The sequence below is a fragment of the Heterocephalus glaber genome, unplaced genomic scaffold (assembly GCF_053883595.1).
Source record: "Heterocephalus glaber isolate CG9 unplaced genomic scaffold, H.glaber_assembly_v1.0 deba00001531, whole genome shotgun sequence".
Classification (NCBI taxonomy): domain Eukaryota; kingdom Metazoa; phylum Chordata; class Mammalia; order Rodentia; family Bathyergidae; genus Heterocephalus; species Heterocephalus glaber.
Genome location: NW_028258329.1, coordinates 18,664,687 through 18,687,632, shown reverse-complemented (window position 1 = coordinate 18,687,632; position 22,946 = coordinate 18,664,687). Strand labels below are relative to the sequence as shown.

Sequence of the window (22,946 nt, the reverse complement as noted above, 5' to 3'; positions counted from 1 at the left end):
ACCACGCACAAGGCCCTGTGTTTGATCCTAATACTGAAAAGAAATGTAGTAATGTATTATAATAATTATACATCTATACTCTATTACATTTAGAAAGGCAGGAAGGAAATGGAAAACAGTGTTAATAGTGGTGACTTTTATTTCCACTTTTAGAATCTTCTGTTTTTTTAGAAAATCATGGAAAAAATTTACAGAGATGCCATACATAAAACTGTAAAACAGACTCTATTTCTCATTTCCATAGTTATATATTCTTTTTCTTTTCTGGTGGTGGGTATCAAACCCAGGACTTCATACATGCTAAGCAAGTGCTCTACCACTGAGCTGCACCTCTAGCTATTCCTTCTTTTTAATCCATGTTTTCAGCTTTTGTATTTAAACAGTCTTCACACAACATTTCAAAAAAATCTGGGCGGGGGATGTAGTTCAGTGGCACTGTGCCTGCCTGGCAAGTGCAAGGTCCTGAGTTCAATTCCCGGTACTGGAAAAAAAAAATCTGCTAAAGTTCTCTGAAAATTTCCCCAAACCAGAGTTTACAGACCCAGGCCTGACCCAGGCCTATGGGTTGATTTCTGCAAGTGCTGGGGGTCCCAGGAGCATGGGCTGGTCTTCCAAGGCTCACCTGAGCGGCTCCTCACCCCACTCCCCGTCCAGGTGCTTCTTGTAGGAGGCATGGAAGAGCTCTGTGTGCTGCTCCCACTGGCTGTCCCTGATGAAGTGGTTCTGCCCAGAGCCCAGTCCGGAGCAATCTTCTACCTTTGCAAAGACTTCCAGGGGGCTTTTAAATGTGGTGCCTTGATTGAGAATATTCCAGAATTAGTCAGAGCACCTGGCTGCCCCTCCTTTCTTGATTTCCCCCCCTTCTCTCCATGCTTCTCACTTCCCTGTAGAAGCCTCATCTCCAGAAATCCATTCTTATTCTGCAGTCAGTCTGGGACTCGGGTGTCCAGTCCTGGACCTCTGGCTCACAGAGCCCTGGAGAGAGCAACTGCCATCCCTCCTCCCATGCCTCCAGCCCAACCAATATCATCCCCACCTCACACCACACACAAGACTAAATTCCAGATGAATTGTAGAACCAAATATGAAAGGTAAAATAATAAAGATCTTAAAAATAAGATAAGCAATATCTTTATGACCCCTAGATAGGAAAAGACTTTTTGCAAGACACAAAAATAACTTCCAATAAAAGAAAAATTGGATAAACTTGACTACATTAAAAATTAAGAACTTCTAATCACATCCCTAAAAGCATGAAAGACCAAGCCACATAGTGGGAAAAGATGTTTGTAAAATACATAAAACCTTACTAATGCTCCATATCCAGAATATATAAAGAATTCCTATAAATTATTAAGAACTTTTTATTCCCTAAGTAATCCAGCACAAAACAGGCAAGAGCGTTATGCAGGCTGTTCACAAGGAGAGATATTTGAAATGGCCAATAAACACATGGAAATGTGCTCAATATCATTAGTCATCAAGGGAACTGTAAATTAAATTCATAGAGATACCACTACACACCCCACAGTATGGCTAAAATTTAAGAGACTCACCATACTAAGTGTTGGTGAGGATATGGAAAACAAGCACCATTGATTGCAGTGACTGTATTTCCCCCCCAACCACCTTTTTTTGCTGGAACTACGAATTGAACTCAGGACCTTGTGCTGGCCAGCAGGTGCAGCGTCACTGAGCTACATCCTCAGCCCTCTCCCCTTCCCTGTAGTGTCACCTCCCTCACATCACAAATGTCCATTTATGCGAGGTCCATTTATTTATGTTCTGACCTTTCCATCCTGCTTCATGCATCTATTTTTCTCTCTACTATTTTACCTATCTATATTTAATCTGTATTTTTATTTTTTATTCATCTTTTCTTAGTTATGGTAGCTTTAGAATAAATCTTGATAGACCAATTCCCATCACCATGTTCTTTTTTTTTTTTTTTTGGTACTAGGGATCGAACTCGGGTCCTTGCGCTTGCAAGGCAAGCGACGGAACCACTGAGCTAAATCCCCAGCCCATCACCATGTTCTTTTAGAAAAGTGAACTGGCTATGCTTGGTCTGTCATATTCCCCCTCTTTTTCATTTGTTTGTTAGCTTGCTGTACCACTGATATACATTTTTGTTTCGAGAGAGGGTCTCACTAAATTTCACAGGCTGAGTTCAAACTTGCAGTCCTCCTGCCTCAGTCACTCAAGTAACTGGGATTACAGGCATGTGCCACCACGCCTGGCCTCCCTCCTTGTTTTTTAATGGTTGCAGAGTATTCTTTTGTATAAGTGTAGCAGATTTGATCTTACAGTCTGTTTCCTCCATAAATGATGCCACAATGAGCATCCCTGTAGGTGTCTTGAGACCACTTGTGAGTGTTGAGAGGATGCACTGTTTTCCGTGCCTGTAATGACTCGATCTCTGCTCCTCTTAATCAGCCCTCACTTACCCTTCAGAACTCTTCCCACATGTCTCTTCCTCTCAGAAAGCCTCAGCCTGCTCCCAGGGCAGTTGGCTACTCCTACTCTGTTTGCCTGATCCCAGACATTCCTGGTTACTGTACTTATGCATCACACCTACTATGGTGGCTTCCTTCCATTCTCCCCTGGACACCGTCAGTTTCAAGGAGATGGGTCTCCCTTGGTGCACAACGGGCACTTGGCAAACACTGATGAATGAATTACTCAGGAGTGTATGAATGGATTCCACCCAGCAATCAGAAGTGATGTCTCCCTTTCCTGACATTCTGATTCTGTTAACTGTATCTCTGTAATATTTGCTTTTTTTTTTTTTGTGGTGCCAGGAATCGAACTTAGGACCTTGCGCTTGCAAGGCAGGTGCTGTGCCACTGAGCTAAATCCCTGGCCCTGCTTTTTTTTGTTTTTGTTTTTGTTTTTTTTGGTACTGGGGATTGAACTTGGGTCTTTGCACTTGCGCAGCAGTTGGTGAAACCACTGAGCTAAATCCCCAGCCCACTTTTTTTTGTTTTTAGATCCCAGAGATTATGAGACTTAAAAAATGTCCTCTTCAAAAAGGTCCAAAAAAAAAAAAGTCCAAAGGGGTAAGGGAAGTGGGAGGGGCTGGGGAAAGGAAAGAAGGGAAAGGAAAAAATTTGAGAAAAGGTAAAAATGGAAACAAAGTCTTTGCAAATAGGGAGGGGTGGGGGAGTTGAAGGGAGGGCAGGTGAATGGGGAAAAAATAAGAACCAAGATAAATCATGTAAAGGTACAAGTTCCCAATGATAAATGTAAATGTATTTTATACCTAAAATGTACCAATAAAAGAATTTAAGGAGAAAAAAAGTCCTCTTCATAACTATGCACTTAATTAGATATTGCTGCTAATGAACAGAAAAATAGGAAATTGTGAGGAAAGTTAAGAAGAAAAAAATGGCGAAATCAATGCCAAAGGGAAAAAGAATATTAGCTAAATCATACTTACCAGTGATTGGTTTAGGTGGTTTGATCTTCATTATGTGAACTGGAAGGCTCAATTTAATGTCACTTTTAAAACAAAAATTCACATCCTAAAATAAGAATAAGGCACAGCCAATAAGCCAACAAAGAAGATATCACAGAATCATTTAAAATACTCCTTCTCACCGGAGATTTAGCTCAGTGGTTCTGCTGCCTGCCCTGGAAGCGCAAGGACCCGAGTTTGATCCCTGGTACCAAAAAAAAAAAAAAAAAAAAAGTTATTTTTATTAAAATACTCCTTCTAAAAGAAGACAAAAAGCAGGAAAAAAAGGCAGATGGGACAAAAAGCAAGCAAATAGTAAGAAAGTAGATTAAAACTCTGACCTATCAAGTCACATTAAATGTATATGGCCTAGGGCTGGGGATTTAGCTCAGTGGTTCCACCGCTTGCCCCCGCAAGCACAAGGACCTGAGTTCGATCCCCGGTACCAAAAAAAAAAAATGTATATGGCCTAAACCCCATAATTAAAAGGCAGAGATTGTCAGAGTGTATAGAAAGACAAAGCCCAACTACATGCTGTCAAAAAGAAACTCAGTTTCTAAATAAAGACACAAATATGTTAAATGTAAAAGTACAAAAAAAGGGCTGGGGATTTAGCTCAGTGGCACTGCACCTGCCTCACAAGTGCAAGGTCTTGAGTTCGATCCCTGCTACCACAAAAAAAAAAAAGTCTGCTTTTTGAGAGGCTAATAACATTGACAGCTGGGTGTGGTGGCATATGCCTGCAATCCCAGCTCACTTTGAGTTTTGAGGCCAGCTTGAACTACATAGTAAGACTCTGTCTCAAAAAACCAAAAAAAATTTTTTTTAAAAATTGACAAACGGGGCCAGGGATTTAGCTCAGTAGTTTCATTTCCTGCTGTGCCAGTGCAAGGACCCGAGTTCAATCCCTGGTACTGGAAAAAAAAAAATTGACAAACCTCTAGCCAAGCTGATTAAGGAAAAGAGAAGATACAAATTATCTGGAATGAGAGAGATACTATCACAATTATCACAATTTTTTTTTTGGTACTGGGGATTGAACTCGGGTCCTTGCGCTTGCGCAGCAGGTGGCGAAACCACTGAGCTAAATCCCCGGCCCCCACAATGGTTTTTACAGAGAGTGAAAGGACAATAAAGGGCTGGATGCAGCTCAGTGATAAAACCCTTTCCTGGTATGCATGAGGCCCTAGGTTCTGCCCTCAGCACAGAAGGAAGGGAGGAAAGAGGAAGGGAAGGAGAAGAAGAAAGGAAGGAAACAAAGAAGGAAGAAATGAAGAAAGGGAGGGAAAGATAGAGAAAGGCACAAATAAGTAACATTAGGAATAAGAAAGGGATATAAAAGACAAGAGATTTTAAATTTTACATTATAGGAGAAACATTTATACACACATATACTAATAAATTAGAATGTCTAAATTAAATAAATTACTACTGAAACTGACTCAAAATTTTTAAAATTATGGACTAATCACCCTTGAAAAAAATTTGAAACATAAAATAATTATTCAGACCTAAAGAGAAAAGGAAAGACATCCAACTTACTTTACAAGACTAGCATACACTATTCCAAAAGCTGATTAGAAAACAATCCATACAAAAAAGCTAAAAGGCAATCTCATGCTTAAACTTCAAATTGCCAATGAACACAGAGCTATTAATAAATGTAGAATGATTAATTTCTTGGCTAATAATTTATTTAGGATTTTAATGTTAGCTAAATAAATTGATAGTATAATTATAATCAAATGAATTATGACCATATACGAATGGAAAGAAGAATGTTTCAATGCCAGAAAATCTTTTTTATTTTTCGCTTTTTTTTTTTTTTTGTGGTACTCAGGATTGAACTCAGGACCTTGTACTTGCAAGACAGCCTCAGTGCCAATGAGCTAAATCCTGGGCCCTTTCTTATTTTTATCTTTTTTGGTACTGGGGATTAAACCCAGGGGTATCCTAGTACTGAGCTACATCCCTAGCCATTTTTGTGAGACAAAGTCTCACTCAGTTGTCCAGGATGGCCTTGAACTTGCAATCCTCCTGCCTCAGTCTCCCCTCTAGCTGGTATTATAGGCATGTGCCACGAACCCCCACCTTGAAAATCTACCAAAGCAAATCATTCCATTAGCAGATTACAGAAAAACTCATCTTGAAAAATGCGAGATGGTCCAACTATTATGCAAAACAGTATGTAGATTTCTAAAGAAATTAAGAATAGGGCCTGGGATTTAGCTCAGTGGTTTTGCCACCTGCTGCATAAGCGCAAGGACCCAAGTTTGATCCCCGGTACCAAAAAAGAAAAAAAAAAAGAATAGAACTGGGCCGAGGATTTAGCTGAGTGGCATTTGACTGGCAAGTGCAAGGTCCTGAGTTGAATTCCCAGTACCGGGGGGCGGGGGGGGGGGAGAATAGAACTGCCATGTGACCCAGCAAATCACTCTTCTGGGCATATACCCAAAGGAAATTAAATCACCTTCTTCTAAAGACACCTACAGGGCCGGGGATTTAGCTCAGTGGTTTCGCTGCCTGCTGTACAAGCACAAGGACCAGAGTTCGATCCCCAGTACAAAAAATAAATCAAGAAAGAAAGAAAGAAAGAAAGAAAGATGCCTACACACTCATATTCATTGTAACAGTCTTCATAATAGCCAGGATATGGAAACAACCCAAAAGTCTGTGAACAGACAACTAGGTAAAGAAACTGGGGTGCATGCATCTACAGTGTCATATCCTACAGCCCTTAAAAAGAATAAGATCTTGTCATCTGCCACAGCATGGGTAAGCCTAGAGGACATTATGCTAAATGAAATAAGCCAGACACAGAAAAATATTGTGTGATGTATTAATCAGCTTTCCATCACTGTAACAAATTACCTGACACAAGCTCCTTATGAAGAAAAGAGGTTTATTCAGCTCACAGTTCTGGAGGGTGAATACGCAAACAACACAGCACAGGGTCTGTAATAAAGCCTTTCCCTTGGTGATATCACCTCATGGTGAGAGGAGTGTGTGTGGAAGCAAGTGATAGCATCTAGCACCAGGAGCAGAGAGGAGAAGGACAGGCTTGGCCCCCTCCAAATCTCTCCAGGGGTGGCCCAAGAGCCACTCCTGAGAGCAGGCCATGTCCCCAATATCCTACAGGCCTCCCGCCAGGCTCCACCTCTTAAAGGTTCCACAGCTCTTCCCAACTCTGTTGCCCTGGGCACCAAGCCTCCAATCACAACAGACCCTCAGGGGGCACTCAAAACACAATAGAACCATAGCAAATGGCCTTATTTACATGTGGGATTTTAAAAAAATCAAACATTCAGAAATAGAGAAAAAACAGTGATTACAATTGTTCTGGGGCATGAGGTAGGGAGGGAGAGGAGAGACACGGTGAGATATGCAGCAGATATGCAGGAGGACTAAGCTTAGAGCTCTAATATACACGAGGACTTAGGTAATGAAACCACTGCACATGGAAGTCATGCTAAAGATTTTACTGCTCTTAGTATAAAACCAAATAAGGATAACTCTGAGATGGTGGATATGTTCCTTTGCTTCACTCTACTAACCTTTTTTTACTATCTATAACATATCCAAAATTTATTTTTAACAAAGATTAGGGTGCCGGGGATTTAGCTCAGTGGTTCCACTGCCTGCCTTGCAAGGACAAGGTCCCGAGATCGATTAGGGAAAAGAATTTGATAAAAGTCAGTATTTGTTTGATTTAAACAAAACAAGATTCTTAGCAAACCAAGTCCAGAGTGACACAAACTTAACTTGATAAAGGAGCTTTAACTTTTAACTTGATAAAAGAGCTTTCCCAAAAACCTATTCCAAGCCTCACATTTAACAGTGAAACACTTGAAGCACTCACTGTCACTGTCACGAATAGGTCATAGATGCCCCATTACACTGCTACTATTCAACATTTTATTAGCGCTCCTAGAAAATTTAAAAAGGCAAGAACAACAGATACAAGGGACAAACACTTGAAAGGGAAAAAGTTATCAGTATTTATAATTATAATTATTTATCTAGAAAGTCCAAGATTATCAACTGCAAAACCACTAGAACTAATAACTAAGTTCAGTAAAGAGGCCACTGATAGAACATGCCTGTAATCCCAGCTAGAGGGGAGACTGAGGTGGGAAGATCACAAGTCCAAGCCCAGCATGGGCAACTTAGTGACTTAGACAAACCAAGTCTAAAAATGAAAAAATTTGTCCGGGGATTTGGCTCAGTGGTTTCGCCGCCTGCTGCGCAAGCGCAAGGACCCGAGTTCGATCTCTGGTACCAAAAAAAAAAAAAGGAAAATTTTTAAAAAGGGCTGGGGGTGTAGCTCACTGTGAAGGCCCCGGGTCCAATCCCCAGTACTGGGGGGAAAGCAGGGTCAGTGGTACCGGGACTAGGATGAGAGAATGAAGGGGGCAAAACTGAAGGAGGAACTCATACTTAGGTGTCAACTCTGTAGGCATGGCTCTAGGACTACCTTTTAAAAATCTGTCCCCTCACTCTAATCTTGGCCCTGGGGGCCAGATACAAGACCAATACACAAACATCAACAACTTTCCTGTGGATCAGTGTGGTGGACATTTGTCATCCTTTTGGCTACCCAGCCCTAAACAGCTCTTCCATTTTGAGGAATCTCTCGTGAAGTCCTGAAGAAGCTCTCTTTTTCTAAGGAACTGAGAGGCCAGATACTTCTTGCTGTCCCTTGGAGATAAGGGTTGGTACATGACATAGACTCAGCTAGTTGCATTCTCCCACCTATGGCTTTGAATCTCGAGGGAGGAACCCAGAGATCCACTGTGATGCACAATGAGAAGCCATCCCCAGTGGAGATGGCCATGTCTGGAGCTTGGTGGCAGAATAATCATGGAAAGTCAGGCATAAACTGTTGTGCCTGTGTCTTGTGAGGGTGGCGAGACTCAGCAGTATGGTTTTGGTGTCCTGGCTACAGCATTTTCACTGCCTACCGCTCTTCTCTCCTGCCATTTTTGGAAACTTGACATTCTTCCAGTTTCTTTGCTGGAGATAAGGACTTGATGAATACTGATCCAGGGACTGGGGATGTAGCTCAGCAGACACAGTGCCTGTCTGACAAGCCCAAGATCCTGAATTTGATCCCTGGTACAAAAAAAAAAAAAGAATACTGATCCAGCCACGGACTCTGTGTGTGTCAGCTTTCCACTACTGTAACAAACACCCAAGGTAACCAGGTTACAGGGAAAAAAGGTTTGCCTTGGCTTAAAGTGTTGACGGGTCCAGTCATGACTACTTGGTACTATGGCTTTGGACCTGTGGCCACATCTCAAAGCAGGAACATGAGATAAAACAAAGCTGCCCACCTCATGGTCAGGTATAAAAAAATACAGAAGAAGAAGCCGGGACCCAGTGTCTTTTCCACAGGGGTGTCCCTGATGACCAGAAGACTGCCCACTAGACCTACCTCTTAAGGTCTCCACCCTCTTCCAACAACACCAAGCTGGGACAAAACCTTCAACAGCGAGACTTAGAGGACATTCAAAACCCAAATGGCAGCAGGCCAGCAACAACTAGTTAGAAATCATAGGTGATAGAATGAACACATGCCTTTAACTCATTCCCTCCTGAAAGCTCATTAAAATGACAAGATTTTTTTTAAAAATCATAAAACCATAAAGATTGACAGAATAAAAGTGGAGACATAAATAACACTTAAAAAAACAACAACTATGGAACATTTTACGAATTTGTGTGTCACCCTGGCCATGCTAATCTTCTCTGTATTGTTCCAACTTTAGTATGTATGCTGCTGAAGTAGGCATAGAAACAACAGAATTTTAAAGCTGGAAAGAAGATGGCTAAATGAATGAGTGGGTCCCAAAACGTAGCACACCTGTAGTCTCAGCTACTTGGAAAGCTGAGGCAGGAGGATTGCTTGAGCCTATGGGTTCATGAAGGACCTGGGTGGCCAGATGTGGTGGTGCACACCTGTAATCCCAGCACTTGGGAGGCTGAGGCAGGAGGATTGCTGTGAGTTTGAAGCCAGCCTGGACTACATAGTGAGTTCAAGGCCAGCCTGAACTACGGTGAGACCCTGTCTCAAAAAAGCTAATAAAATTTTAAAAAATAAAAGAAAGACCTGGGCAAGATACTGAGACCCCCATCTCAAACAAAAACAAATGTACAGGGCTAGGATTTAGCTGATTCTGGTGCCTGCCTCGCAAGCGCAAGGTCCCAAGTTCAATCCCCAGTACCAAAAAACCCCCACAAAAAAAACCCCAAAACAAATGTACAAAGAAAGTTAGTGATAGATCTGACCTCATTTGTCCTCAGCCACTCAAGGTCCCAGAGTGGCTGTTCTCAGCCACCTGAGCCCCAAAACAACACCTCCACATCCTGGAACAACAAAACATTAGCTTCTGCTGTGTCAGCCTTTGCCATATAGCTGTTGCTACTCTACTAGTCTTGCTTCACCAGTTCCACACTCTCCCACCTCCGCAATCCTATCCATACAAATCCCAGCACAATACATTTGACTTAGACTGACCTTTGGAGTTATTCCAGGGAGGTCTTGCTCAGAACCGTAAATTCAAACTGGCTGTGTTTTTTTATTGGGTTGCCACCCTTTACCTAAGAGATCCTAACTCAGCCTAGGAGCCACCTAATTTAGATTGCAAATTCCCTACAATGTAAGAAAATGGCAGTTCCGGGGATCTCTGGAAGTTACTGTGCGGGTGGGAGCAGTGAAAGCAGGAGTGGTTGAAAAATCTCTCTGCAAAGCCTAAGCATCTAAACTCTTAGATTCCCCCACCAACTCCATATAGCCGAAAGAATGAAGTTGACATTTATACACAAAATGTTCAGATCATCTTCCACCCTCAAGACAGCTTATAAAATTATGAGCCAAATTGCCCATGGCCACTCTAATACCATCCAATATGGGGAAACTGTGGCAGAGGGAAGTCAGAATGAAAAGAGTCACAGGTTTTAAGCGATTATGGCTTAAATATGCTATTTTTGCCAGTTGTACAAAAATATAAGACCAAATGAATCCATTGCTAGGATCCCTCTTAAAGCCTTCAAAGGGGCCCCAGAAGTGAGGACCCCTAAATTGTACTTGCTCCGCTGACTTCAACAGACCCACCCGTGGGCATGGCAAGGGTCATTTATCCTCCAGGGTAGGAGGCCAACTTCAGTGACATGAAACACGAGATTAACTCACAGAGAATCGAAAATAGTATTTGGATGGGACATTTTACCCATATATTTGATATTTAGAAATAAGAATCTTTAAATGTAACAGAGGTTTCTATGAAGATTTTCTTTAAAGTTTCTTACCATGTCTACATTGTCTGGAGTAGTAGGATCAAGAGTGTTCTGGGGACAAAAATGAGAAATGAGTTCGTGATTGGTTTGCTATGTGTCCCCTTCCCCTGTGATTGTTCCAGATGTTCTTTCTCCTCCCAGTTCTTCTTTTTTTCAAATTCTTTTATTGGTACATTTTAGGTATACAATTTAGTTTTACATTTATTATTGGGTGCTTGTACCTGTACATGATGTATCTTAGTTCTTATTTTTTTCCCCATTCCCTGTGTGCCCTTCACCCTCCCAGTTCTTCTTGAGGGAAGTGAATCCCTGCAGTAGACCCAGAGGATTGATATTGGGGTGGTCCTCGGGACTGTAGAATTTTAACACACAGTCCTTGTTCTCTGGGATCCTAAACTATAGTTGGGGAAAAAAATACTTGACAATAAGAGGAAATCTGAATGAATAGAGGTGAGCACTATTGCAAAAGTAAAAGTTGAAGTTTTTTTTTTTTTTGAAACAGGATCTGGCTCTGTAATTTAGGAACTCACTATGTAGTCCAGGCTGGCCTCAAACTCATGGCAGTCTTCCTGCCTCAGCCTCCTGGGTGCTGAGATTATAGGCATGCACTACTGCACCTGGCTCTGAAGTGTTTCTTTTTTGGTTTTGACACATAAAAATTGGACATATTTCTAGGGTACTAAGTGATGTTTCTGTACATGTATACACTGTAATGTTCAGGAAGTGAATATTTATGATTGGCAAAATACAGTCATAATGTTGACAATTTTAATATATATATATATATATATATATATATATATATATATTTTTTTTTTTTTTTTGCAGTTTTGGGGATTGAGCCCAGGGCATTTGCCCTGAGCTACATTGTCAGCTATCTATCTATCTATCTATCTATCTATCTATCTATCTATCTATCTATCTCTCTCTCTCTATTAGGGTTTCACAGAGTCATTAAATTGCCCAGGCTGTGCTCAAACTTGAGATCCTCCTGTCTCAGTCTCTCAGAATGCTGAGATTACATACTTGCACCTCTGTGCCTGGATAAATATAATTTATAGTTAAAGAACTACCGTTGTAACAGGCATTAATTGGTTACTTCCTAGTGTATGGGGAAAAAAGCTAATTATGGTGAGATAACATTCCCAATCCAAGGTGCTTTTCCTATTTGGATTATAAATTAGTCTATCAAAACATCTGTCATGGGGCCGGGGATTTAGCTCAGTGGTTCCACCACCTGCCTTGCAAGCACAAGGTCCCAGGTTCAACCCATGGTACCGAAAAAAAAAAAAAAATCTGTCAGTTGGGCACTGACTATGCTACCATAATGAGAAAAAGGCAGAAAGTCTGCCCTTAATCCAGAAATTCACCATCCAGTTAAGACAAAGGGACTTTCATGCATAACAGTATGTTAAAAACCAAGGAAGTATGTGATAAGTGTCAGAAAAGAAGGCCAAAAGCTAAACTCTGTAAGCATTTGGAGAAGGAAGCTGTGGGGACACAGGCCTGCTCCCCCCTCTAAAGACATTCCAGGGCAGGAGGCCTGTGCCCAGAGCACTCTGGGAGTCACCAGCAATGAACGTGGGCCTCTCCCTCCATCTCCTGTACCGATAATACAATTGCATCTTTGTACCTGATACAATGTGATTTGGTTTGGTTTTTGGTTCTGGCCTGAACTCAGGGCCTTTGCACTGAGCTACACCCCCATTCCCTTTTTTATTTTTTGAAAGAGGGTCTTGCTAAATTGCCCGGGCTGGCCTCAAATTTGCAATCCTCCTGCCTTAGACTCCCAGAGTGCTGAGATTACAGACATGCACCACCACGTCTGGCAAGATACAACATATTTTAAAGGGGTGCTCGTTAATGTTAATTGTTGGTGGTTAAAAGGAAAGAAAAATAATAAGTGCACATTGTATAAATAGGCAAATTAAGTCTTAATCTTTACTGAGGAACTGTATCCTGCAGACACAGCATGAGGCTTGGGCATTGTGTAATCGGGCTGAAATGGTAGTGTTCCTACCTTCTCAGATGAATATAGACAACCATACTTATTCCCATACATTAAGAACACTCCCTTTATAGCATAGTCTGGGAAATTTAGTGCAATTCAAGGCATTAAATGATTATTTCAACCTAGGAGAGGAAATACTAGCTATGGGGCAGGGATCATAGAGAAAGATCCTCCTTCCAGAGAAATATCGGATGGGGTCTCCGCAGATGGAGAACCTGGGCTTCCCAATGCTGGACTTTTCTCTACTTTAAAAAATTTTATCCAGGGCCAGGGATTTAGCTCAGTGGTTTCGCCGCCTGCTGCACAAGCTCAAGGACCTGAGTTCGATCCCCAGTACCAAAATAAAAGATAAAAAATTTTATCCAAAGCAAATCAATTTTGGAGACATGAGTCATGGCTCCTGCTTTCCTCTCAGCATCTCCAGAAGCCTCATTTGTCTTGGAATTGCAGAGGATTTGGGCTGCTAGGGGTCCAGGGCAGGGAGAACTGTGTCAAGGACACAGGGATGTTTCCTACCAGCTGTCTGACTTTTTTCTTTGGGTTCAGAGCGAGTGGTAGGGGCTCCACCTCCTTCAGCCATGCCTCCCTGGGCAATTTATACACATCCAGCCACACGACTCCAGCTCCTGCATTGGGAAATCAAAGAATCCCTGAGCAACAGCAAGCAGATAACAAGTCCCAGCAAGGGCTGGCCTGCCTGCTCAGGACCGCTGGCATGGACTGTGGCACCTCCACAGTGGTACACACGAAGGTGACTTAGACAGATGGAAGTCGATGTTCTCTTGCCAGTGTGATTACAAGTTTCGCCTGCCAAGTAACTTTGGAGAGTTGTGGCCTCTAGCCACCACCATCTAGGGGACATGGGCCTCTCACACAGTTGTGGACCAAAGTGCTCTGCCTACCATGGGGCAGAAAGTCCTAGTACGTTTCCCTGACTGTTTGGCAGGGGAGGTGGCACATGTATAAGCAATGAGAGAGAACGGGGCCGTGGCCAGGTCAGAATTGGGCAAGATGCCCCACGGAATTCTGCCAACCAATGTTTGAGGAGAAGACAAGGTATGGGGCGAATGTGGGACTTTATCTTGTTGTAGAAGGCTCTACTTCTAGATTAAATATCTGCAAAGTTGGGAAAGGTTACTGTTCCTGGTGTAAGATCTGCCTAAATATTCCCTTAAAGCATAATCATCAGGGGCCGGGGATTTAGCTCAGTGGTTTTGCCGCCTGTTGTGCAAGCACAAGGACCCGAGTTCGATCCCCGGTACTAAAAAAAAAAAGCAGAATCATCAGGCCAGCTTAAAAAAATGTCTATTGTTTTGAGAAAGAATATAAATAGTGGCCCATTTAGTCTAAATATTCAGAAGTTGAAAATCAAGACAACAAACATTTGAATAAACTATGTCCTGTTAACACAGGCAAGATTGGATGATGAATGCTTAGACTGTTGGGCAGAATTTGACAGGGAATAGGATATTTACATTGTTTCTCCAGGCATGGTGGTGCATGCCTGGAATCTCAGCACTTAGATGGCTGAGGCAGGAGGATCACAAGTTTGAGGTCAGCCTGAACTACATAGTGAGACCCTGTTTCAAAACAAAATAAAACCACAACAGAAACATGAATACATCATCTCAAATTATCTCCCCTGAAATGTTTATTAATTACTATAGTGACTTTAACATATGTCCCATAATTCTTTGATTCTCCTGCTTCCAACAAGCATCTAAATCATCTCCCCTTGAGCATGGTCTAGACTTAGTAACCTGGTCCTTACAGAGCATAGAAAGGGAAAAGTAAATCTGGGTGTGATGATATGTGCCTATATAATCAACTACTCAGGAGGGTGAGGCAGGAAGATTACTTGAGCCCAGGAGATTGAGGTCAACACTACAAGACCCTACACTTCACAGCAAAACAACAACTAAAGGGCCAGGGATTTTGGTTCCATTGCCTGCCTCGAAAGCGCAAGGACCCGAGTTCAATCCCTGGTACCAAAAAAAACCCCCCCAAAAACCCCCAACAACTAAAAACATGAAAAAGAAAAAAGAAATGAAAAGAAAGGAAAGGAAAAATAGCAGCTCTGAGGTAGAGGAACCTGAGTGATGGACGTTTAATATTAGAAGTAAGTCGCGCTGCTATCTGATGCCCCTTGATATGACGTAATGAGAGGACCTCCCTACATCCTTAGCGCAAGCTGAATCATAAGAAAAACTTCAGACAAACTGAAGTTGAGAGACATTCCACAAAACAGCTGACTGGTGCCCTTCCAAAGTATTCCAGCCATGAAAAACCAGGAACAATAAAGAAAGCTCACAGACAGGAGCAGAGTAAGGTGATATACGGCTGTGTGCAACATGGTATCCTGGATTGAACCTGGAGCAAAAAATTATGTTAGTGAAAAAAAACTGATGAAATCAGGAACAAAATCTGTGGTTAATAGTTCTTAGTTAATAATAGTTTTAGAGGGAAGGAGGGAAGGCAAAGGGGATGAAAAAGGGGATTAAGATATGTTACGTATATGTACCAACTGCCCACAAGGAATATAAACATTGAGTACTCATAAACTAAAATAAAAAATAAACAATTAAAAAAGTAAGAGTTAATAGTACTGTATCAAGGTTGTTGACTTGGTCTGGTATAAATGTTGGTGTCAACACCAACGGTTGGTGAGGGTTCTAGGGAACTCTGTCCTGCTACTGCAGCTCTTCTATGACTCTAGCACAATTTCTAGAGCAGTCATCTGGAGGGGGCACATGTGAACCCTCTCCACTGCCTTGGGGTGACCTTGCCTTGCAGCAGGAAGGCTGCGAAGTCCCCGCCTTGGGAGATCTCCATCTTCACACAGGTGGGCTGCTTGCTGGTGTCATCCTGAAAAGAAAAGAGATGTGACAGCATAGGAACCGCAGAGAAAAACACATGTTTCAGGGCCTTCTGTGGTTCACACCAGAGCACTGATCCTCTGCAAGGTTGGGACAGGAAAAGGTGCCTCCCACTGCCTCATACTCCCCATCCGTGGGCAGGAATCAGACGAGATGGAATGTAGAGAATTGGGGCTCAATTTTCTGTCAAAAGCTTTTTAGACTCATTTCCGGTGCTTCGTGGCCTGCTAATAGATCACCTGGGTTAGGTCTGCAAACCTAAAGTCTATGCTGGTGATAGTTCAATGGAATCGCATTCAGTTCTGTATGACACTGAAAACTGGTGGTTGCCAGATGCAGGGCTCCATCGAGGTTACAGCCTGGATATGACCCTGGTGTGACAACACCCAAGTGTCAGGCATGTTAAGAGAGTCCTCATGTGCTGGGGATTTAACTCAGTGGTTCCGGCACCTGCCTTGCAAGAACAAGGTCCCGAGTTCGATCCCCAGTACCAAAAAAAAAGGAGAGTCCCCATGTGCATGGTTATGCTTGAAGGAGCTTAAAGACTACTAGCAAAATGGGTGGCTAGACAAGTTAAGTTGATAAACTCTCTAATTTATTTAAGGAGAACTTGTTAAATTATATATTTTAGTAACAACTTGATGTTATGGAAAGTTTCAAATATAAAGAGAGAAAATAACATAATGAATCCCTAGAACCCATTTCTCAATATGACAAATCTGATTTTACTTATCACCAGTCCCAACTCAATGAATTACTATTTTGCCTTTCGAAATCCCTAAAATATTAGCAATAATTCCTAAATACCATTTAATATTCAATCTGTGTTTCACTTTCCTTTTGTAATTAGTTTGTTCAACTCAGGATCTAAATGAAGCCCATGTATTCCATGTACCTCTCTCTCTTTTTTTTTTCCAGTATTGGAAATTAAACTCAGGACCTTGAGCTTGCCAGGCAGGTGCCGCATCACTGAGCTACATCCCTGGCCCACAGGTCTTTTAATTTATAATTCTTTCCCCACTTGTTTTCCTGTTTGCCATTTATTTGCTGCAGAAAACATGACCTTTCCTCCACATTCTGGGTTGAACTAATTGCAACACGGGGTCCATTGTACTTCCTATAAGGTGGTGACTAGATCTGAGGCTGATTAAATTTAAGTTCAGTTGTTTTGCAGTGTCCCCAGGGCTGGTGCTGTGTCTTTCCCATTGCATCATTTCTGAGGCCCTGGATAGCAAGCCGTCTCTGATCTAGCCACGTTAAGGCTGGTAGCTGAGAACCAGTGCTGTGGCTCTGACTCATTAACTGTCAAGTTCCCCATCAGCCACTGGTGGTCACTATGCAAATAGGTACAGTTGAGGATAGCTCAAGTCCATCATCCTTTCTGCCTCTGTCAGAATTCTTCTACGAATATCTTCCCATCACCCACTATTGGGTTACCTTGAAATATGGCCCATTTGGGGAAGGGAAGATAAATCCTTGATTCTTTCCCTTGTTAGCTTTCAGAATACTAAATTTGTGCTCTAATCTAGCAACTTCCAAAGGTGACATTGAAGATTTTTTTTTAATGTATTATTATGAGAAGATGGTCTTAGTCTCAGCACTCGAGGATGCTCAGGCAGAAGAACTACAAGTTTGAGCCCAACCTGGGTGACTCAGTGAGACCCTGACTCAAAATAAAAAAGGACTGGGAGCCGGGCGTGGTGGCACACACCTGTAATCCAGCACTCGGGAGGCTGAGGCAGGAAGATCACCTCAAGTTCAAGGCCAGCCTGGGCTACACAGTGAGTTCAGGACCATCCTGAACTACAAAGGGAGACTCTGACTCAAAAAACAAAAAACAAAACAAAACAAAATGGCTGGGGATGTGGCCTAGTGCAAAGACTCTAGGTTTTCCCCAGTACCGCCACCCACACACAAAAAAGAGTCTGACCCAGGTAAGAGAATTTGTGTTCTGGCTGGGGGTGGCACAAAGGAAGGAGAGAGCAACTCTTCTTAGGCATATGAAGGAAAGTTCTCAGAAAAGGAAAGGTCTGTGCTGGTCTTGAAGAATGGCAGAGATTTAAGAAGCACACGTGGTATGGGTAGGTAGACAGGAAAGCATCCCAAGCAAGAGAATAGCATGGGCTTGGCAATAATAGCAATGTGAAACCAACTGGAAAATGCAGGGACTTTTCAGCTCTTCATGCAGATGCTGGTCCGATGCTCAAGAGAAAAGTCTGGACTCAAGTTCCTTAGTAACATTCTTCCCTTGACAACTGGCACTCAGCTTGCATACCTGAGGGACGGCCTCTTTGGACTGAGTATTTTGGAAGAGGCTCTGACTAGGGAGGGGTCTATTTCTTTCTGCTATAGGAGAGTTAGCGTTGCCTTCTGAGTAAGTGAGCTTGATTTGTTTCCCAGCTAAAGGTGAACACGCAGAACTCACCACTTCGTTGATGGCTTTGACTAGGAACAGACCATCCTTATACAAGTAGAACAGTCTGATGATACCTGAAACAGAAGAGCCAGTGAGAACGTAAGACAAGGGAGCCACAGAAGCATGGGGTTTGCTATCGGACTCTCTGAATTACCATATGGATCCTCCTCCCCACCCCCCATGCCTGTGCTGCCCAGGCTCCCCTGGAACACTACCCTGTCCTCCCGCCCAGCCCTGCCTGCCTCTCCTGAAGCTCTCTGTAAGCATGTTGGCCACAAATCCATCCCTTGAGTCCCAGCCACCTGTTTGGCATCTTATCCCTCCTGGTCCACACTGCTATCCACTGTAATCCTTTTGTGAATTCAGAGTTTTTGAGTTTGGTTTTTTTTTTTTTTGGTACCGGGGATTGAACTAAGGACCTTCCACTTCCAAGGCAGGTGGCAGCACCATTGAGCTAAATCCCCAGCCTCAGAGTCTTTGAGAGAAAGGATCATCTACCTGGCCAAGTACCTCAACTCCAATCACTCCTCATGCAGTTCATTTAGCTGAATTAATAACTGATTCCATCACTCCAGGTCCCATTTAACCTAAGGGCTCCAATGTACAATCATCCTCACCATGACTTCTTTTTTTTTTGGTACCGGGGATTGAACTCGGGACCTTGCACTTGTAAGGCAGGCAGTGGCACCACTGAGCTAAATCCCCAGCCCGTATCACCATGACTTCTTACCTTTTTCTCCAGGTGCCTCCCAGATACCCAGAACCCTCCCCCCCCCGAGCCCATGATAGAGGCCTTCTTGAGGCATCTGGCCACAGGGGGTGGCAGCCTGACTCAGCCTAATGGAGATGCATGGGCACCTCTTCTATGCCAATGATTGTGCTAGGGACACAAGACTGTTGGCCTTCAAGTCTGTCCGACTGAGGATTGCATAGACATGAAAACCAAGAGTATAATACACTGTGGTTATTACGATCCTTGCTGTAGCCCAAAGTCCTGAGCAGCGGCACCCCCCACAGGGAGTCCTACAGGTGCCTCGAGGCTGTATTTGCTCAGGTAGAATTTGAAGCTCCTCAAAACCTGTCTCCTGTCACTGCTATCAAGGAATGACATTGTCATCCACCCAGCGACCTGAGGCAGGGAGGAGGACTTACTCCTCACTGCTGAGATACTCTTCACCTCCCCGCCCTGTGCACATATTCCATCACTCACTAAGTTTTTCCATCATATTCTCCCTCTCATTTTTAAAGCTTTTTATTCTGTGCTAATTTTATGTTTATAGAAAAGTTGAAAAAAATATTAGTACCAAAAGTTCCCTTATATCCTTCATCTCACGTCCACTAATAGGAACATCTTACATAACAACAGTGCATTTTCACTTTTCATGTTAGCAGCCCCTGGTTTGGCCCAGACCTTGATAATCTTTCCTAAATGAAGGAAGCAATCTTTCCTGGTCTGTCTGCCTTGGCTTTGACTACTTTAGACTCCTGCCTGGGAGTGCTTCGAGGTGCTGGCCTGTGCTGGCTGCTGTTTGGGGAGAGGCTTGCTTTCACGCATAACCTAGCTCAGCAGGAGCTTTCTGCCCTCCTGCCCAGTATCACATGGTCACCTCCCTCCCTGGCCAGTGCTGCCATTGCCTTCTCATCCCTCCAAAGTAGGGAAGCCCCCAAAGCCAGGGCAGTAGCACGGGCTGCCCACACCTAAGGGTATGCTAGAGGGAGCCCAGCCTGTTTAGGGACAAACAGCAGGAACAGTTCACCTACCCAGGCCACGGATCATGGTTTCTATGCCATACTCCCCAGGAAGGCTACGGAGAAGAGCAAGCTCTGGTTTGCATGGGAGGCAGGACTGCTGGGTGCTGGATGGATGTGGGTGCCAGGGCCTCCTGCCTGGTTTGAAGCTTGCCTGTGGCACCCACTTTCCATGTTACCTCAAGTGCATTACATAACCTCTAGACCTTGGATGCCTCTTCTGAACAGGAGTAGTACACTGCACTTCTCTCTTAGGACTGCTGTAGGGATTAATTTCTGTAAGGATTAAATAGTGCCTGGCATGCCATACACTTTCTGCAGGTATTCGTTACATGACCAGGGAGAACACTATATGCCTGGACCCACTCAGACCCAGAGAGAAGATTAAACTCAACAATCTAAAAGCTGTTAAATTAGGCTAAAAAGGAAGATGAAGAACAAATACCCAGTTCATCCACAGAAGCAATAAGTATTTCACTCCCTAAATCTGTGACCCAGATGGAAGTGACATCAACCTTAAGTTTCTCCCAAACATATATTCTTTCAGCATTGTACAGGTTATAGATTGAGAATCCTTTGGCTCCTCCAATAAATACATAGTCTTGTGACATAGCCATACAATTGGGTCTTTCGTTGATCTGTGAAAACAAAAGCAAAGAGAAAAGGAACTAATCTCAGCTGTCACTGGCTTCAGGGATCATGAGGTAACCTTGCAAAGAGGATCAAGGGCTCTTTCTAGATATATCATCCTGAACAGAGTGCCGATCTACAACTCTTGCCCAAGCATTAAGACATTCACAGCATTTCCCATTTAGGGAAAAGAGGCCAAATAAAACAAAGAGGCTGAGAACAGATGTACATTCACAACACTAAATATGGCCATAGGCCCGGTGCGTTAGTCTCCCAGGGCACAGGGGGCAGAATAGGAGCTGAGCCATGGGTGGACTCTCAGCCATCAAGCAAGACAGCAGACGAATTAATGCCTTAAGGAAGATTCTCCAGTACCAGTAGCTGAATACAAAAAGCCTCTGTACAATCTGTAATCAACCACAATGCCCAATTTCCCCACGTGGTTACCAGATCTATTTTGATGAGTGTCAGTGTGCTAATAATCTTCCCCAAATCCACCTGTGTTGTCCACTGAAGGTTTCCAGGAGGATATGTGCCCTGGCACACGCAGGTGTTTTCATTTATTAACACTGTACTGAGAAGCCAGAATGCCTGCTCCATACCTGGATTCCTGTGAGCGGAGTGTAGACAGTGGGCTGGGTCCGGGCGCTGTCGGCTTCCCTCAGTGCAACCCTTTCTTCAATAAGTTCCCATGACCGATCAAACAGAAGGTTCACCAGCTTGTTGATCATTCGATAAGGCTGAGGCAGGGAATCCAGGCCCTGATCTGGATCCTGGAGGACATAGTCTTCCTCATCATCATCTTTAGGCCAGTCCTTCTCTTTGGGGAACAGCACTTCTGGTGGTCCTTGTCGTGTAGAAACAGGCAGCCTCTTCTTCTGAGTCCAGCTTCCTTTGGAGCATGACATCACCAAAGGTGGCACTGGTAGCTTGCGTGAAAAGCTGAGAAGGAAAATAAAGGTACTTTGAGAAGAAAGGAAACCAAAAAGAACCCAGCTCACCATCCCTCTCTGGTACAATATCCTCTAGGGACTATTTATTCCACAGATGGGTATTTCCCTTATTTATCGAAGGATTGTTACCACATTCCTAGGATATGGTCTTTGAAACAGGAACACTATCAGGAGAGACACTTGACTTCTAGGCAAAACCAGGAGGATGTGTGCTCTAAAGGAAGGAGGGGAATTTGGCCAAGTTCTGGCAGGATAGTAGTGGTCCTCTTGTCCCAAATGGAACTCCTCATCCCATCATCATACAATGACTGCCTTCTCCCGATTGTCCATGTCTGCAAACGGCTGTGCTCAAGGCAGCCGGGCAATGGGCCATGACTCCCCTACTTTCTTTTCTCTCACCCTCAATCAAGAGCAGCTCAAGCACTGCCAATGCTCACTGTCCAATCTGTCCCTTCTCCCGCTGCTACTGCTACAACCCATGAGCTCTGTAGGTGTCATACCTTGGGCTTAGGTGATTGTTCAGGGTCCATACAAATGTCTGAGGCATTAAAAAAAATACTGACTAAAAAAACCTTACAAAATCAAAATAATTAAATACTTAGAAAAACATTGATAGCTTATTAGCTCCACTAATAAAAAGTTCAGATTAGGGCCGGGGATTTAGCTCAGTGGTTCCAGCACCTGCCTCACAAGGGCAAGGTCCCAAGTTCGATCCCCGGTACCAAAAAAAAAAAAAAAAAAAAAAAGTTCAGATTTACAAGAAGAGAACAAGCAATCTGTACCTCAGAAAACTCAGAATTGTATATGAAGAGGATTGCAAGTGTTATACTTTAAAAAGCATTGACTGCAGAACTTCAGAAACATGAAGCAGTGGACAGGGTAGTGGAGCAGGGCATCACATTGAGCGAGTGTCTGAGGGCCATGGAAGTCTGATAAAGGCCCTGGTGCCATAATTATCTTTTCTCACATGCTGGGGCACATCTGTGACATTTCCAGTGCCTAAGAGAGAAGACTCATTGTCACTGGGGAAAGAACCACCTGAAATGATTAATGGGAACAGTAGTCTGAGCTCATACAGAGCCAGGAAAAATGTCTATTTCAACCAGCCATACAGAAAATCTCATAATTCACAACTTTGGGTGGCGTCCTCAGAAGATTCTTATCTCAGTAGTGGGAAAAATTAGCCCTAGAACAAACACTGCATTGGTATTACTCATCAAATCTTAGAATCAAGAAGATCAAACTGTTTCTAAGAAATTTAACTGCAGGGCTGGGGATTTAGCTCAGTGGTTCCGCCACCTGCCTTGCAAGCACAAGGACCCAAGTTCAATCCCCAGTGCCAAAAAAAAAAGAAAAGAAATTTAACTGCATCCTAGAACAAAGCTCAAGAATATTTACAGGAATACAAAAATATCCAGCATCTGATGAAGGAAAGTTCACAATGTCTGAGATAAAATAAAAAATTACCTGCCCTGGACAGAGGCAGGAAAAAAATAAGTCATAATGAAGAATAAAATGAATGAATTGAAGCCAACCTGGAATCAATATAGAGTTTAAG

The 22,946-nt window shown here is 43.1% G+C and overlaps 1 protein-coding gene and 1 pseudogene across 5 annotated transcripts in view; both read right to left on the bottom strand.

Annotated features, from left to right (window-relative positions):
* Positions 1-22,946, bottom strand: part of Wdr93 (WD repeat domain 93) — a 48,010-nt gene that overhangs the window by 15,406 nt on the left and 9,658 nt on the right. For 4 of the 5 annotated variants that reach the window (XR_015441762.1, XM_087188383.1, XM_087188382.1 and 1 more), the window contains exons 2-10: positions 21,038-21,377; positions 20,251-20,443; positions 18,066-18,130; positions 15,551-15,629; positions 13,281-13,390; positions 10,766-10,804; positions 3,601-3,662; positions 3,440-3,501; positions 623-794 (exon numbers count right to left, since the gene is read on the bottom strand). Coding sequence is in view for 4 of the 5 variants with exons in the window: in XM_087188383.1 (XP_087044509.1) it covers positions 623-794; positions 3,440-3,501; positions 3,601-3,662; positions 10,766-10,804; positions 13,281-13,390; positions 15,551-15,629; positions 18,066-18,130; positions 20,251-20,443; positions 21,038-21,343 (1,088 nt within the window). In the remaining variant the exon portion in view is untranslated. Of the gene's footprint in view, positions 1-622; positions 795-3,439; positions 3,525-3,600; positions 3,663-10,765; positions 10,805-13,280; positions 13,391-15,550; positions 15,630-18,065; positions 18,131-20,250; positions 20,444-21,037; positions 21,378-22,946 lie in introns of all 5 variants that reach the window. The other variant, XM_004852773.4, reaches the window with a different exon arrangement.
* On the bottom strand, positions 9,151-9,249 carry LOC147824883 (U6 spliceosomal RNA; annotated as a pseudogene).